The sequence below is a fragment of the Caloenas nicobarica genome, chromosome 2 (assembly GCF_036013445.1).
Source record: "Caloenas nicobarica isolate bCalNic1 chromosome 2, bCalNic1.hap1, whole genome shotgun sequence".
NCBI classification, from domain to species: Eukaryota; Metazoa; Chordata; class Aves; order Columbiformes; family Columbidae; genus Caloenas; species Caloenas nicobarica.
In genome coordinates, this window is record NC_088246.1 from 160,688,923 (window position 1) to 160,705,468 (window position 16,546).

Genomic DNA, 16,546 nt, shown 5'->3' on the forward strand with positions numbered 1-16,546 from the left:
TTTACATTAACTCCAACAGTGAAAAAGGATTGTACTGTATTTATCACCACAGACCCGTATTCTTTAGAGACTTTGGAAAGTAAGTGTCACAGTCCTGTATGACGAATTCTAAAGTTAGCTGTCAGTATGATTTTAAAAAAATTCTTTACCTTTTTTTTCTTAAATGGCACATTTTCTTTTGCCAATTGAACTGGACCTATTAAAAGTTTAAGGTACAAGTTCATTTTTTTTTTTTTAAATTCTTCTTTAGTCTATGAAAAACATTTTCAAATGCAGCACAATAAAAAACATTCAAGAACAAGCTTCAGAAAATACATCTGCCCTTAGACACACAGAGAATAATCTTTATAAGACAGCTGAAAACCAGAATCTTGCCACTCTTTGCTTTTGAAAATAAAAATTTTGTAAATGCATCTAGAATAATCAAGGCTTCGTAAATAGTCTAAAAAAATGCTTTGCTTTGTATTAAAAGCTGATTCGCAGCATTTTAGCCCATCAAGCTTTAGTATGAATTAGATCTTTCTGAATCACTAAAAGCAATTCAATGAATAGCAAACTGAATGAGGAATTTTGTGGGTTGGGTTGTTTTGTTCTTTTCTTTTTTTTTTTTCCCCCTAAGCCCTGAGATCACAGCTCTTGATTTCATTATAAAATATGGGTCTGTTCTACACCAAGCAGCTTAAGAGATTTTTGGCAAACCACATTTCCAACAACAGCGGGGTTTGGTACAAGAACGCAGTTCATAATCAAGTGTGAAATTCTGGACGGAAGGCTTTCTCGCAAACGGGAAAGAAAATAAAATACGAAGATGCATCACTTGTTGCTGCAGGGCGGGCAATGTCGGTCTAAGTGCAGCTGGTCTCGTGTGAATCCAACTCTGCGTCGTCCGGAGTCGCTGAACATTAAAACATGTCAAGCGAAGTACATAGTGCGCAACGTGTCCTGGTGAACCTGAACTGCTTTAGCAAGTGCTTGGTGGTCTCTGCCGTTGCTCTGGCCGGACGTGTGGCTTCCTTCAGCGCTGGAAGAGAACGGAGCAGGGGAAATACAGAGGTTGGGGGGAGGAAGGGAGCAAAACCTTATTTCATCTGCCTCTCCTTGCAGAGAACGTTCTCGTATGGTTTGTTGCGAACAGGACAGGCAGAAGTTAATTACCCTGAAAACAAGGTCTGAAACAGAAGAAAGCGCAGAAGCGAACGGGAACATCTGCTTTTTTTCCAGAATATAATTCAGTGGTGAGACCCAATTTACCCTCAGGCTGCAAACTGAGGATACCACTGACCCCACAATTAACCAAGCCCGTCTCCTTCCTTCTTCCTTTTCAAATTCTGTAAGAATTTAAAACCACGCAACTCACCTGTCGTGTTCTTTATCCACCAGATGGTACCTGGCTCTGAAGGCAACCAGGTGCGCGTAATACGCTGGCGCGGGGATGGAAACGGACCGAGTGCAGCGTACGTACGTATGACACAGCTGGTAGGTGAGAATCTGCAGCTCGTCCGAAGAGAAACGATTGTCATCCCAGAGGACGTGGTAGTGAGAAGGTCTGCTTGTTCCCTGGGGGCAGATCGCACACGTCAGCATTTCAAAAACAGCTTCGAATTCCCACCTCTGCAGGTGAACTGCGGTATAACCGCCCGCTTCCTCAAAGCTCACAAAATTCTACTTCCTTCGGAAAATGTTTTCTGTTAAAAAGGCAAACAATCTCCCCCCTTGCTCCCCGTGTACCTATTCCCTTTGTATTTTTTGATAGAATTGCATTTTCTAGAATTTAATCGCTTTTACCGAAATTAAATTGTACTGAAATGCACTTTCACCTTGTGAAACTTGTATCTGACAAAGAGCCACCATGTGAAGTAGCTTTAGGCAAAACATCAACAGCTAACAGCAATCTAACCTGTGCCCCTGTTGAATACGCTTTTTTTGAGATTATTAAATGTTGACTTTCAGTACTGCTGTTGTTTAATAGCTTCTTTTTCTGACCGGGAAGAAGAAATCGCAAGAAAATGTGAAAATACAGTGGTGCTATCTAAAGATATTAGTTGCTTCCTAGGAACTTGATGCACATTTCAAAAGAATTTAATGCAAGAGGCAGCTCTGTAAAATAGCCCAAATACCTGGTTACCCTTCAAACGGCACGCAGGAGAGAAGCACAATCAACTAAATGACCAGGGTGTGCTTCAATCACTGGTTATTTCATTATTTAACCCAAAACGCTGTACCTGAATACCAGCATGACTACACAGGTAAAAGTCGAACTCTGATGGATGGGTGATTTTTGTGTCCACTGTGGTACCAGCTGGAATGTTTCCACTTTTTCCAACCTGCGTGAACAGCAAATGCAAATATGGTAAGGCACACACAAAGGTTTTTTTCTCTTCAGGTGTATACTAAGGAAAAAAATACAAGAAAAAAGAAACCGTAAAAAGCAAAAAGTCAAGAAAGAATGAGCAAAACTGAAATTTTGTTCCACTGAAAAATCTAGAGTGTCTCTACTACAGAGCTAAAAAAAAAGATGAGCTGCAAAATCTTTGTGGAAGTTACCTACAAAAATGAGCTTTTCTGATTAATGTAAAAAGAATTTCCTGCAACTGATTTGTCAAATTCTCTTCACCTTCCCATTCCAGGACAGGTTATTCCTCTGTAACTTTTCTTGTTTATACCCGAAAGGGGACAATCCACAGTTTTAAGACGGGCTCCTTCTTCCCTAAAAAAACTCTTTACTTCAAAGCAGAACTTAAAAATACTCTTTAAAACAATTTTACAACTGTAATCAGAGGATGTGATCAACACAAAACCCACCTTCACGTCAGCATCAAAAGTTATTAAAAATTGCTTTGAAGCCTAGAGAGCTTCAAATGTTTCACACGGAGAAGCCTGACAGAAGGAAAACCCTGTCTGTGAACTGAGGTTTGTGTCTACATCTCAGCTGGTAACCAAAGCTGGTAACTGCATCCAAACCAGTGCTAGAATCGCATAAAATGTGCCTGAAAGTGTGTTGGGAATACTAAACAGATCTCCAGTTACAACAAAGAGCGGTCGAGGTAACTGTTCCACATGTGGACATCTGTGTTATAAACCCTGTGCTGCTTGGATCAATCTCAACCCTTCGGGATCTTTGGACAGTAAATAAATAAACTGAAAAGAAAAACCAAAAACTTTGCCAAACTTAAAAAAAGGATGGACAGACTTGTTGAAATGCACATCCTGCTGAAACTGCATAAAAGCTTCTTGCCGGTTTATTACAAGGGACGGAAAATGAAGATTTTCCTTTGCAGAAAGATCTCGCCCGCCACATTCTGCAGTTCTCCTAATGAAGTAAGCGGTGAGTACCAGGGAACTTGGCTGCCTGCTCAATCAGAACATACCCGTTCATTTTTATCTGTACAGAAGAGTCTGGTGTGATGCCTTTTCTGCACGACTATAAATGTAATTCCAGGCTGGTAATCCTTTTCCAGTTTAATGCACGCTTCTCTGATAGCCAACAATTCATGATGAAGAACCTGAATCATAAACACCAAGACGTGTGATAAAGCAGAAAATTTACAGCTTACTCTTATTTATCATGTTCTTTCCTGCATCGTCACTCGGAGGCATGAGATGCCAAACCGTGCAGGATCAGACCTTCATTTCTTCACTTAATGAGAACAAATTAGATCACCAGCCTCCTGTGCCAGGCGAGAGCTGGTTCTGTATTTGTTCAGCTCCAAGCATGAGGCTTGGACTAATAAGCTTTATGTCAAAATCTTTTTAACTGCCAAATACAAATGAACATTTAATTAGGCTGTTGAATATACAAACAGCCTAATTATTTTTTCAGACTAGCACAAGGGATAAAATCCAGAATTGCTCAACTGCATGTTCTTTCCTGGCTTTGTGAAGGCATCAATAAAAACAGAGCAAGGGAAGTGTAATAAAAACCCCAATGATTAGGGCTAATTATAAATCAAAAAAACAGTGAAAAACAGCGATAAATGGGAAAACAGCATTGAAAGTTCATACAAAGATTATCTCATTAATTCAAGTTTACTAAGTGACCTTTACTCCCTCCCCCTTGGATTTTGAGAAGTTGACTAAATTCTGTATCTTTTAATTTACATCTAAAAGGAGTGAAAGGGAAAGCTTACGTAAATATCTTTAAAATAAACAGAAAAATATTTCACAAAATATGGTACTTGTAAGCAAACAAAATAAGTACAAGAAAGTATTTGTTGAATTTTATTTGGAATGGATTAAAATTGCGAGAGTGAAAATAAGGCATTTATTAATCCTGGTTGAAAAGAAAATTAGCTCACACTTATTTTCCTTTACTGTCCAAGTTCTATTGGATACAGTCTGACTAATACATCTTGAATAGGTCACAGATGTTGAACGTAAGTTGAGCGCTAAAACTATATCATTTAAAATTTTGCAAAAGAAAGTGTTTTGAAGGGGAAAAGTATTAAAAAAAAAAGTTCATGAAAAATATGAAAACACTTTCCCTGCTCCGCTTTGTTGGAATCCAAGAAATTTGCTGAGGGCATATTTCTTAACTCCAACTACATAAAACTACGTTACTACCAGAAAACGACGTCATCGCCACCTCAAGGAGAAAAATCTGACCTGTTGGAACTGCCCCTCGGAGACGCCGTCTCTGTAGAAGATGATCCGAGTTGGTTTAAATCTCGTTGATTTGTAGAACTGAATTAGCAGCTCCCTGACCATGGCGGCCAAGTCCTGGATGATTTCTTGGCGGTGCTGCTGGACCCGGACGGTGGCACAGTAGCGATTAGGATGAGCGTCCATGCTCCCCACAACCTGTTCAAAAACGTTTAGTGTCCGACCCAACTTACAAGCGCTTTAATAAAGTTATTAAATGAAGATCACTGCGGGATCTTTCTAATGGGATCTTGTAAACTAAAGGGTTGACCGAGCAAAGATGTAGTCAAAATCAGAATGCAATTGCAAAGAGCTTTGAGTCTAGTCTCACACTCAGCAAACAGAAAACTTATGTTAAATCTAAATGATTAATTTCCTATTTGCACCTATATACAGTTAAAAAAACCTAAATACAATTTGAAGCGCTAATACCATGAAACCATTGATTTAGTTAGGACTGGGGCACAGGAGACTCTGTGGGACGTGGATTCGTCGGCAGTAACATCCACCCCGAACAGACGCCGCTCGCCAAGGGAAGGGATTTTCCTGCTTACCAAACACCCAAACTCATGGCCATGGGACTTAAAAACAGACAAACAAACAAAATCCAAATTCCTTATGTCCAAAAACCACAACTAAACACAACTCCACCTGTTTTTCTGTCCCCCCCCCGGACACACGTGTGTAACTTTTTAAACCAGGTATTTATTTATTTAGCACCAGAGGCTGAGATGCTGCACATACTGTCACCAAACACCTTCATGATTAAACAAGCCATTACGCGTGTTTGACGTAACGAGAGTCAAAAACCGTTCCCCGTATTTAAGGAGTACATTTCCAACAGATTATTGCACATTTTGGGTTGTCAGGGAGTTAGAATCCCCCCCTAAAACCCCAACTGAACCAGCCTAGTTCCCTATCAGGATAAATTCTTCACATTTTGCACTGCTGAAAAAGCAGATTTAAACATGCACCGGCTTATGACACGTTGCTGAGCAGCAAGCAAGAGCGGAGGTTAAAGATGGTCCCACGATTGACTCACCGCAGCAATCGAAGGTTTTTTCCCGTCTCCGGCCGGCGGGTGAGTTACATCCGCACCGAGGAATATAACAGGCTGTTGAAATACCGGCGGTCTGGTCGAGAGAAAGGCAATGTGTAAAAGCAGCAAGGCTTAATAAAGCACATCATAACTCCAGTAACCAGCACTCGGTATCTTGCAGTGAATGAGTCAACAATTTGCACTTGATCAGAGTTGCACACTTGTACTGTGACAGTAATTAGAAGTCCTGATTAGGGTGCTCATACTAGATGCTTAGGTATATTTGTAAAGCACAGCACATTGTAATTTTTCATTAAAAATTAGTGGGAAAAAAAAAATTAACTTGGAGAATTGCAGTCTTCATTAATTAGACCATAAAAAAAGAATAAAAGTTGATTGCTGAGCATCAAATGATATCTGAGAAAACTGAACGACTGTGCACGTATACAGATGCTAGGATTTTGTTTCTGAACAAAACAACAGCATTGGTAAGAAGTGCAAAAATTGTGGTTACCATAGGTATTATTTTTGAAGTTTTGGGGGGTTTTGTGTGTGTGTTGTGTTGTTTGTTTTTTTGGATTTTTTGGGTTTTTTTAATTATGCTTCTAAGTTCTAAACAAACCTTTAATTAAGATACTAATCCACTGCATTAAGAGTAGAACAAAATAATACATTGGAAATTTTAAGTTTTCTTCCTTAATAAGACAATTTGACATGGGAAATCTTCGGCCACCAGAATTTTTTCACGTGTACGCGGGTGTGTGGGGCAACGGTTACATAGATGTAACTTGTAATGCATTTATACAAATGAAAAGCTGTTCTATTCCCATCCCCTCAACCAACAGAAAGTAATGATTAAGGAGTTTTGTTTTAAATACCCCAAAGCCGCGCTTTTCTAGAATTCCCACGTGTTGTGTGTAGTTGTGCCTTTTTTTTCCCCCCCTTCATTTAACTCGATTTTCATGGCTTATTGGTATGATGAGCAGAATTCAACTTTCTGGCCGCATTAGTGTTGTCAGCACATGCCATTTAACAGAGAGCTTATGTCTGTGAATCCAGTATAAAACTATTTATATATGGTGTGTGTGTTTCTGGTTTCCACAGCACTATTCCACAGCACTCCTCGATTTTTTGCTTAAACACCATGATTTTTAGTTGTTTTAATAGGAGTTTCCAACAAGCACACTATTATTTAGTTCCATAAACAGAATTTAACAAGACAGACTAAATATATATCCCTTCTGATAACGTGTTTTTCCCCTCCCTAAGTGCTTGTTGGATTATTTTCAGCAGCTGCTTCTGACTCGCCTAAATACGTCCAAGTGGCAATTTGCTTATCTGTGCAAACCAGAACTTTGGCTTATTTAAAAAATAAGATATTTATTTCACTCCCATTCAACTATACGCAGGACTTCAGCGATACGTCACATAAGGAATTCAATAGTATCAAAGCAACTTCACAGACTATATCGCAGTGTAATTAAAACTTATCAATGCACCATTAATAAGAAATCGCAAGGTAAACTGGACATGGAAATAAATTAAGAGTTTTCTGCTCCCAGCTTTTAGTTTTCTTTAAATATCCAGGTTAAGACACACAACAAAATGAAGACTCTCGATCGCAATTAAACCATAAAGGAAAAGGCACTATTATCTAAGATATTCTCTATTTGTTTCAGAAAACTCAAGGCAAATAAAATGTTACAAATTTTTCATTCAAATGAAGGTGGGATAATTCAATGGTCAGATTGCTATAACAATATTTTCATTATAAATTTTAACTGGAGCCAAGTATTCCTCTCCAGTCTCTGTAACGTCGGTTTTGCAGGGCTATTAGAAACCAAAAGATAATTGGACTGAAGAGTCACTTAAACTACAGATAAAAGCACCCAGTTATCTTGATATGACACATTCTCTTTAAAATACAATACCCTGTTCCTTTTTGAAATACGCCTTACCTTCCCTGCGGCAGTAAAATGTTATTTACGCCTCCTAATTTGACATTTATTTTTAGGCAAAGGTTGGAAAGAGTTTGGGGTGTCGTTCTTTGCACGTTTTTCATCTGAACGCACTGCGTGGCCATTCCCAGCACCGTGTCGCCAACACGCTTCACCTCCGCTGCGAAACAAAATGAAAACATATCAGCGCACTGCAAATCAAACAGCGTGGGAGACATTAATTCAGTGATAATTAACTACACCTTGAGTTTTAGCAAAGTGGTTGTTTCAGCTTAAAGAAACAAGAAACTTAAGCCAACCCCAGCCCGCAATAAACCTCGTCCTAATTCTGTTCTGCTCCACCTGCCGACAGTGCAGTAAATAAATATAAATATAATCATAAATATAACTAAAGGCACTGCTGGCTTATTTTATACGATTTTTAAAAATTACACTAATTGTAATTTTAGCATTATAGTGTTTCATCATCAGCATGGAAGAGTCTTTGGCTAATGAAGTAGGTAACGTGGATAATATTAGGATGATAAGCACTTGTTTTATTATTAAACGCTGGACTAGTAATGCGAATTTAGTAACAGTAATGTGCTAAGTAATATTCAGAGAACCGGTTTATCACTTGCATAAAGTGTCCGGTTTTATGGGATGGCCCATAAAACCTTCAAAAGAAACTCATTAAGAACTGCACTAGTTGGAAGGTTAAAATAAATCCTATTGTTAATAACGAAATTGAGACGTAAGAGCTGTAAGAGACCCATAGTATCAGTCAGGAAAAGGAGAAATTTAGGCTCCAAGAAGATACAACCCGCTTTGGGAAGAGGAGAAGGAAAGAGGCTTTTTTGAGGAGCAGGGTGAGAGGAGGAGGAACAACGAGAGCACAGAGAAAACACAGAGAGATGATTAGAGGAGGCAGAAAGCTGTAATTAAAGATAATGACAGGGAAAGCAGATGCAAGCGGTACCGCAGCCTCTCGGTGGTTAAACAGAGGAAACGGTCCCCTTTTAATGCCAAGCAGACAAGCGAAAATGGCAGTTTGCACTGAATTTCTATTGAACGAATTAGAGACGAGCAACTTCCTCTGCAAGGCTGAATTCAAGGGGGGAAAAGAGGTATTATTTTGTTAAGGTTCCTTTTTTAATCTCTTTCTCTCACATAAGATAATGTTGGGAAAAGAAAGTTAGGAGATTATTTTCTGCTGTCACAAATTGCTGAGAGTGAGGGATGGGATAAAACAAATCTGCAGCTGCTTGGTAGATCTGAGCCATTAGAGGAGAAACATAGTGGATGGTGCTGCAATTAGTCAAGGTGAGTGAAAAAAGAAGGAAAGTAGGAGAGGAAAAGAAGCCGTCTTGCCTGTAGGAAGAGCTGCTTAAAACCAAAACGCGCCGTTTGCCTAAAACATATTAAAACCTGTGCGTATGTTCTATATAAAATGCACTAATGGTCAATCTGCTTCCAAAAAAAGCAGTTTAATTGCTGAGTTTTCACCTTCCGTGCATCCGTGTCCTCACAACCCAAGAGTTAAAAAAGAACAGGAAAAAAACCAAAAATCAACTGGCAGAAATCTTCCCCTTCACTTGTTTTGCCGAAGGGTGATGGTGTGAGTGAGCAAAGATGCTCTAGAGGATACACTTCTTGAGGTCGTTACATCTTCAATCACTTGGAATTTTTAGCACACAAATTATAGTACATGTATTTTTAATCCACTGCATATTAGTTTCATCCATTCCACAAAAGCCCTGGTTTCGCTTTTTCACAACCAACAGGAAGAATGTGGAAGAGCAAATTAAAATACAGCCAAAAATAATGAAAATAATTGAAGCCTTAATATAAAACATCACGCAGCACCAGAATAAAATTAATTTACAGCCCATTCCCTAAGCGGAATTCAGAAGTTTAAATCTGGTTTAACTATATATCTTTCAGGTACTTCACCAAAAAATACATGAAATAGTGACTGAAACACCCCGGCTCGCGATTTGCACTCACCATAGACTGGTGTTTTTCCTGGCAGAATGACCACGACGAGCTGCAGCCCGGTGTAAGTGTTCTTGAGGTGCCTGAACATGGGCTCCACGCTGTCAGCTCCCTGCGCGTACTTACAGAAACACGGCTGCCCCTGGATCGGCATCCCCGCATCTCTGGAAATCTTCCGCAGTTGTTCTGTAAAGGTCCTGAAGGATGGAAAGAACATACGTTAGATTCTCCAGTACCAAAATCCATCTTGATTTTTCTTTTTATTTTTAATGGAACAATCCTGTAAAACTTGCAGAGTTGCGCTCTCGAAAAATCTGGGAATTTAGCCCGAGTGCGTCTTTAATTAACTGCCTATGTAGTCACTGAAAGAAAAACAGGGGAAGACAAAGAAATGCACTGTATAAATAACGTCATTACTAAAAACTTCACTTCCAAAACAAATTCCACCTTATTTAATCTTTCTATGGGAGATTCAGTACAAGCTACTTTTTGGAAAATCATGGCACCGGTGGTATTTTGGCTGGTTTGCTCTACCCAACTTCCACGTGTCTCATGTTCCTCCTTTTTCATGCCGAGGAAAAAAAAAAACAACAGAAGGTACCAACAATCGCATCGCAGCAGATCGATCTAACGTTAGCAATGATGAACGAGAAAACCTTGCTCAGATATCAGAGAAAAGGTGTTTCCTGGAGGTGAAGACAATCTTTCTCCAAGGAGCAAATGTAAGTTGCTCTTTGACAGACCTGGTCAGAAATGGAGACAACCTGATTTGTCAGAGGCTTTTATCAGTGAAAAGTCCTTCAGCCCCTGATGAGTTACAAGGCCGACTGCTTCTCCCAAATTTTGTTATTAATATTAATTAATACCATGGTAGCGTTTGGCTCTCTTTCCTTTTGAAGGGATACAACGCTCACCCAGATGCACCCAGAGATGTCCTCCTTTGGCACTTGGATTATTGACCAGCATCGTAAATGGGATCCCAGGTGACAATGCTCTTTATATTATTTCGGAGTGGACGTCGCCCCAAGTATCTAAAAACATTGCTTGTCTTCACCAAAAGGTGCCAGGTAATCCAGTCTTACCCACTGAGAAGGTGCGAAGATTTAGTTTCTTCCCAACCCATCATTAAATTTCATGAATCATAACAGCCTATGAGCTTAAGCCCAGGAGCTTTTGGCTTCTTGCAGAAAATTTTTTGCAGAAAAACACATTGTTTTCCCTGGCAGAACAGGCACTTGCCACTGTAAGCAGAAAGAGTCAGCGGCAAAACATGCAAATCTAACATGGTGCAGGTTTTGAGCCTTTAGCAGTTCATCTGTAAGTACAGTGTCTAAGTGGACAGGTAAAACAGGATAATTTTGAAGACTTTTAGGGATTTTGAAGGTGTTTACTCTGCCGGATCTACAGCTGTCATGTTCCAACTTGCTCATCAAGGTGTAACAAGAGACAATGTAATTCAACTGGATGCAGCCATATTCCCCAGTGTGAAGGAATGTCCTTTCATGGTAAGAATCATCGGATAGTTTGGGTTGGAAGGGACCTTCCAAGTTCCCCCAGTGCCCCCCCTGCCATGAGCAGGGACATCTGCACCAGCTCAGGTTGCTCAGAGCCCCGTCCAGCCTGGCCTGGGATGTCTGCAGGGATGGGGCATGCACCACCTCCCTGGGCAACCTGGGTCAGTGTTTTACCACCCTCGACCAACTCCATCTAAGCCATCAAATAATTCTATTTTGGCTCATTATATTGAAGACTTCTTCCTGTCTCTTAAAACTAAGTTCTCCTACACAGCATTTCCACTAAAAGCAACAGCATGAAAAGGAAAATTCTCTGGCAGCTCAGTTCCCTGTTTAGGGCCACGAAGTTGTTGAAGGGTTTGGAGGGGAAGCCGTATGAGGAGCGGCTGAAGTCACTTGGTTTGTTCAGCCTGGAGAACAGGAGACTGAGGGGAGAGCTCATGGTGGTTACAGCTTCCTCACAAGGAGAGGAGGAGGGGCAGGCACCGAACTCTTCTCTTTAGTGACCAACAACAGAACCCGAGGGAATGGCAGGAAGATGTGCCAGGGGAGGTTCAGGTTGGACATAAGGAAAAGGTTCTTCACCCAGAGGGTGCTGGACACTGGAACAGGCTCCCCAGGGAGGTGTCACGGCCCCAACCTGACAGTGTTCAAGAAGAGACTGGACAACGTCCTCAGACACACGGTGTGACCTGTGGGGTTGTCCTGTGCAGGGACAGGAGCTGGACTCGATGATCCTTGTGGGTCCCTTCCAGCTCAGGACATTCTCTCATTCTGCCACGTACCTGGAGAGAACAAGTCCCTGGCCTTACACAATGGCAAGAAAAGTCAGAGGTAAGATCCCCACTGTTCGCTCACCGCTTGTTTGGGAAAAATTCCCAAGCTATTTTGCAAATCATCTGACGGAACGCTGTTATGGTAATGCTGCTGTTATGGTAATGCTGCTGTTATGAATAAATCACTGTCCTGCATTCATCTTACAAAGAGCAGCTGAGTCACCTGCGAGGGCAGCTCTAAGAGCTGCACTTGCCCCTGCACGAAGGGAAAGCAGTTGCGTAAAAAGAACAGACAATCCATCCACACCAGCATGCACGCTGTCCCTGATCTAAGCATGGGAGATGTCACTTTGAACAACAGCCTTTCAACAATCCTGTTCCACCTCAAGACAGAGAAACCAAATTCGAAGTTCCGTTCAAATCAACAGAACAACAACTAGTCCCACTCATCTTGCAAATACAGCAACTTGCACATTATGGTAACTGTCGAGAGTACAAAGTTTTAGACAAAAGCTGGATTGCTTTTTAAAAATTTTCCTTTTAAATAAGCTCTGCACAAATAAATCTATTCCATATAACCAGGAAAAGAACCTAAGATGACAGACACGTTAGCTTTCGCTCTCGACAAACACTTAGTGATAAACACCCCTCCTTACATCATTTTGGTCGTTTTAAACTCTGTCCTAAGGCCTCACTGGTCAGAAACCTGCCATGCAGTACAGATCGGTTTTGGTAAGTCTGGCTTGGAGGATTTCATGATTCTAGCATTGTAATCATATTGGCATAATTCAAAAAACAAAGACAACTCCAAAAGCACTTTTAAAGATATATTGCCATACTTAACAAAATACATTTCCTAAATAAATAAGTGAAATTATGATATGTCCATGACTAATAAAATCACCAACTTATGAAACACACTTACTTAAGATGAACTTCAGTGCACTGGCGCTGAGGAGCAAAGCACGCGATTGCCCAAACCTTGATTTCAATTCCAGTGTGGAACTGCTTATTCCTCATGTCCCAGACTCCTTGAACTGGTGTGGCAATTGCTTTGTTCTGGAAGGCAAAAAAACCCCAAAACACTAATGCAGAGATTGATTCATGCTAACAAAAATCAGTTATATTTCTGCTTCCCTCCAACTAGCAGGCTGTTTATATTCTCAGGGCTTTCTCTCCACTGTTCAAACATCTATCCTGTCTTATAAAGATCATTTTATTGATGCAGCAAGACAGCCTGCTAACCTGGTGAAATATAAAGCTCATAAAAATAAAGCTCATACTGTACTTTTTTATTGTTGATGGTTTCCTTTGGTTATATAAATCAGCAGCAGAGAGAAATTACATACAGACAGTAAGTCAGATTCATGCTTGGAATGTAATGTTAACAAGTATATTTCTACAGCGACTTTAAAACCGCTCAGTGAATTTTCCAAGAGCAACTTAAGTGTTATCGATATTATACGCAACACTGAACAGAGGGAAATAGAGGTTATTCAGAGGGAAATAGATAGGTTATTCAGCTTTGACCTGGGCAACACCTTTTTCTCCCATCAAGCAGACACTACCGTGATGGAGAGAACAAGGGATATAATAAGATGACTAAAGAAATTCTGATAATGTTAATTACCTTAATGTGTATCAAGGCTTTCCTCTTGCATAAGAACAAGATACTTTTTTTTTATATATATATCTCTCTATATCTATCTATCTATATATCTCTTTTTGGAAAGACACCACAATAGGAAGATTTTGTCAGAAAGGTTGACCGAAAAGCCGTTGTAGGGAAAAAAACCTGTGAGTAAATACTCCAACAGGACGAAACGGCTCAGAGAAAAACACGTTGACAGAGATAACAGCTTAAGATAGTTGCCTAAATACAGCTGCTCCGCACAGGACACTCAAAACCCACCAGGAGTTCAGGAAGATTTCAGAGTTAGGGGAGGCAAAAATGAACAGTAATAACTCAAGTTGTTTCTGTTCTTCTCCAACACACACCAATTTGAGCCACTATTTGCAGGTTTCTTCTTCCGCCACACAATAAAACAGCGTGCGAACGACAAAACACAGCTCACAAACATTTTTCTCAAGTCTATATAAGTGCTATACTTTCCAAAATAAAGAAGCTATTGAGAGACAGATCACCACAAGCAACGTGCCCATCACGTTGAAGGACTTTGAGAAATTATTGAAGTTCTGAATACTACACATACGACGACTTGATCGCATTACGCCCAACATCGTTCATTTAAAGCAATCACAGGATAGAAGTTATTGCAGCTCATGTTCCACGTACCCGGCCTCCGTAGAGGATGGACGGAGGCTGCAGGACTCGACCCGTCACATCCGTCATTTCATCTTTGACCATTATTCCGAACTCACGAACGTAGGGGTCGGTATTAAAACTTGCGCTCCGCATCTGAAATTAAAAGGAATTCAATATTTCGGGTAGAAAAGTAAGTTCTTTTTAGGAGATCTGAATACTTTCTGAGATAACCCGCGTTTTGAGACGTATCCCTTATATATGGGTGACAAGCATTCCGAGCCATCGTCAACTCCACTTGGATACACGGACACCTCAAAATTTGAAATAAAGCAGCAAAAGCACACTTGAAAAAACCTTTTGTGAAAATGTATTTCTCTGCGATTAACGGAGAAAGTCTTACAAAAACATAACCTGGGTGTAGTGCACAAATTAGTGTCTGCTAATAGTAAAAGCAAAATTAAGCCCATCCCTCACTTCTCTCAATTTTAACAGAACACTCACCAATTTGCTAATCTCTTCTTGGCGGTCAGGTGCTGATCTGGCGGTTGCTCGAATCATAGTGGAAGTTTGATTGTCAGTGAGTTTCTTGATGCATCTTTGTCCTGCCACTATGTTGCACACCTAAAATATCCCCGCGTAGAAGGAAGTTAAAACCCACAATTCAACTTGTTTGTTTGTTTGTTTTCCTAAATTTCTACAGTGGGCTACTCAAAAAGGTTTGCCAACATTTGAGCCTTTTTTTCCTCTGAGCCCCATTCCCAGAATACGGTATTATCTCAACATTTACTCGCCTCGAGAGGAAGGTACGTGTGTTTCTGCTCCTGTCCAACTTGTAAACATGGGAGGTGAGGGTAGCGCAAAACTAATTTGTGCCTGTCTTTAAAATACTGAGCTACAGTGCATTCAACTGTTTGTCCGTTCTCCTGCTGAAGCGGGAATCTGTTGGAAATCAAATATGAAAATCAGCCGTTATTTTATGCAGAATAGTCTCCCACAATTGCTCAATACATTTCTTGGCACAAATTAAACTTACGGGAGATTAAACCCATCTTGCTGAAACAATGCAAGTTCTGTAATTAAGATTCCATCGTTGCCACTACCAGGTATTTTTCTAATAGTACCACAGAACGCTATTTCTCTAACACTCTCGATACCTGAACCTATAAATTAAGTTTCCTAAGAGCAGGTGCCTTTGAGACAAAGACTAATGTTTTCTGCTTTTCTGGGAGACTTACGGTTCTACATTTTATGATATGTCATTCACAGAAAGTAGGAAGCTTACTATGAGAGCCACAAAACCAATTATTGCTTCAGAAAGTTATTTCTCTCTTTCTGTACGTTACAAATATATGAGCGCACATGTGCATGTGCTTACATCAAAGTGGGAAAAATATTGTCTTTTCATTGATATAATAAATCACTGAAAGAGTACAAAACAAAGCCCAAACAATTAAATACCAGATTTAGATATTGATCAGTTATGTTCTAAAAAGCTGGTATCAGTTTTGTTCCCTATACTACTTAAAAATAGGAATAAATATCTGCAGGTTCAACTTCTCTGCAAATCTCTGGTGATTTAGTGATTAAATACAAACATCTTCTCCGGAGGAAAAATAGATTGGTAATAAGTGAGATTAGAAAACGGATCCCAACTGGCACCACTTCTCTACTCAACAGTTCTGGGAAACATTAGGCTACCAACAGAGCACCCTGTTCTTCCAGTGTTGAAGAAATCTGTAAATTAAAACACAAAACCACAAACGAAAAAACCTACCACAGATCTAAACCAAAAGGATTGTTTCGAATGCCAGGACATTCATTATAGGATCAAAATAGAACAAAAAGAACAGCAAAACTGGGAAAATTCTTTGAGGTGTATTTTAAATAAGCTGACCAAAGAAAGTATCGTTTTCCAAAACAGCTTTTCCTATGTTAATAAGGCAGGCGAGATATTTTACCAGCCTGACATTAAACACATGCTTAAAAAGAAGCAAAATACTTTACGTTTGGTGACTTGCTGGTCGTCTGGTGACATTGCACACTCTGTACTTTCTTTTCATTTGCCCACAGTGTGTTATCTCCACCTTTAGACCTAAAAATTGGAAAATAGGTATCACCGTTCCTTCACAATCCAGGTGTCAGCGCTCTTGGTTGCTACACAAGACGTGCAGTAAAGCCATTCACTATTTAGCACGTTCTGAGAGCTACTATATCCGCACACGTGTATAAATCCAGGCTGCTGCTAACACCGTTTATTTCCCCTCTCTGTCAAATGCACGAATAACTTGCCAAACAACACCCTGATCTTCCTACGTAATTTGTTACGGCTCAAAGCGCCATCTATTAGGAAACCTTCGAGAAGTACCAAGTTTTCATGAGTA

The 16,546-nt window shown here is 40.1% G+C and overlaps 1 protein-coding gene across 1 annotated transcript in view; it reads right to left on the reverse strand.

The window, feature by feature from the left end:
* Positions 1-251: 251 nt before the first annotated feature.
* The window catches only part of AGO2 (argonaute RISC catalytic component 2), a 47,620-nt gene continuing 31,325 nt past the window's right edge, over positions 252-16,546 (reverse strand). The window contains exons 7-19 of the mRNA XM_065630278.1: positions 16,170-16,257; positions 14,957-15,104; positions 14,667-14,786; positions 14,196-14,318; positions 12,825-12,958; positions 9,622-9,806; positions 7,636-7,795; positions 5,681-5,771; positions 4,603-4,797; positions 3,369-3,503; positions 2,223-2,324; positions 1,358-1,557; positions 252-1,021 (exon numbers count right to left, since the gene is read on the reverse strand). Coding sequence (XP_065486350.1) covers positions 913-1,021; positions 1,358-1,557; positions 2,223-2,324; positions 3,369-3,503; positions 4,603-4,797; positions 5,681-5,771; positions 7,636-7,795; positions 9,622-9,806; positions 12,825-12,958; positions 14,196-14,318; positions 14,667-14,786; positions 14,957-15,104; positions 16,170-16,257 — 1,790 coding nt within the window. The 3' untranslated portion in view covers positions 252-912. The remainder of the gene's footprint in view (positions 1,022-1,357; positions 1,558-2,222; positions 2,325-3,368; positions 3,504-4,602; positions 4,798-5,680; positions 5,772-7,635; positions 7,796-9,621; positions 9,807-12,824; positions 12,959-14,195; positions 14,319-14,666; positions 14,787-14,956; positions 15,105-16,169; positions 16,258-16,546) is intronic.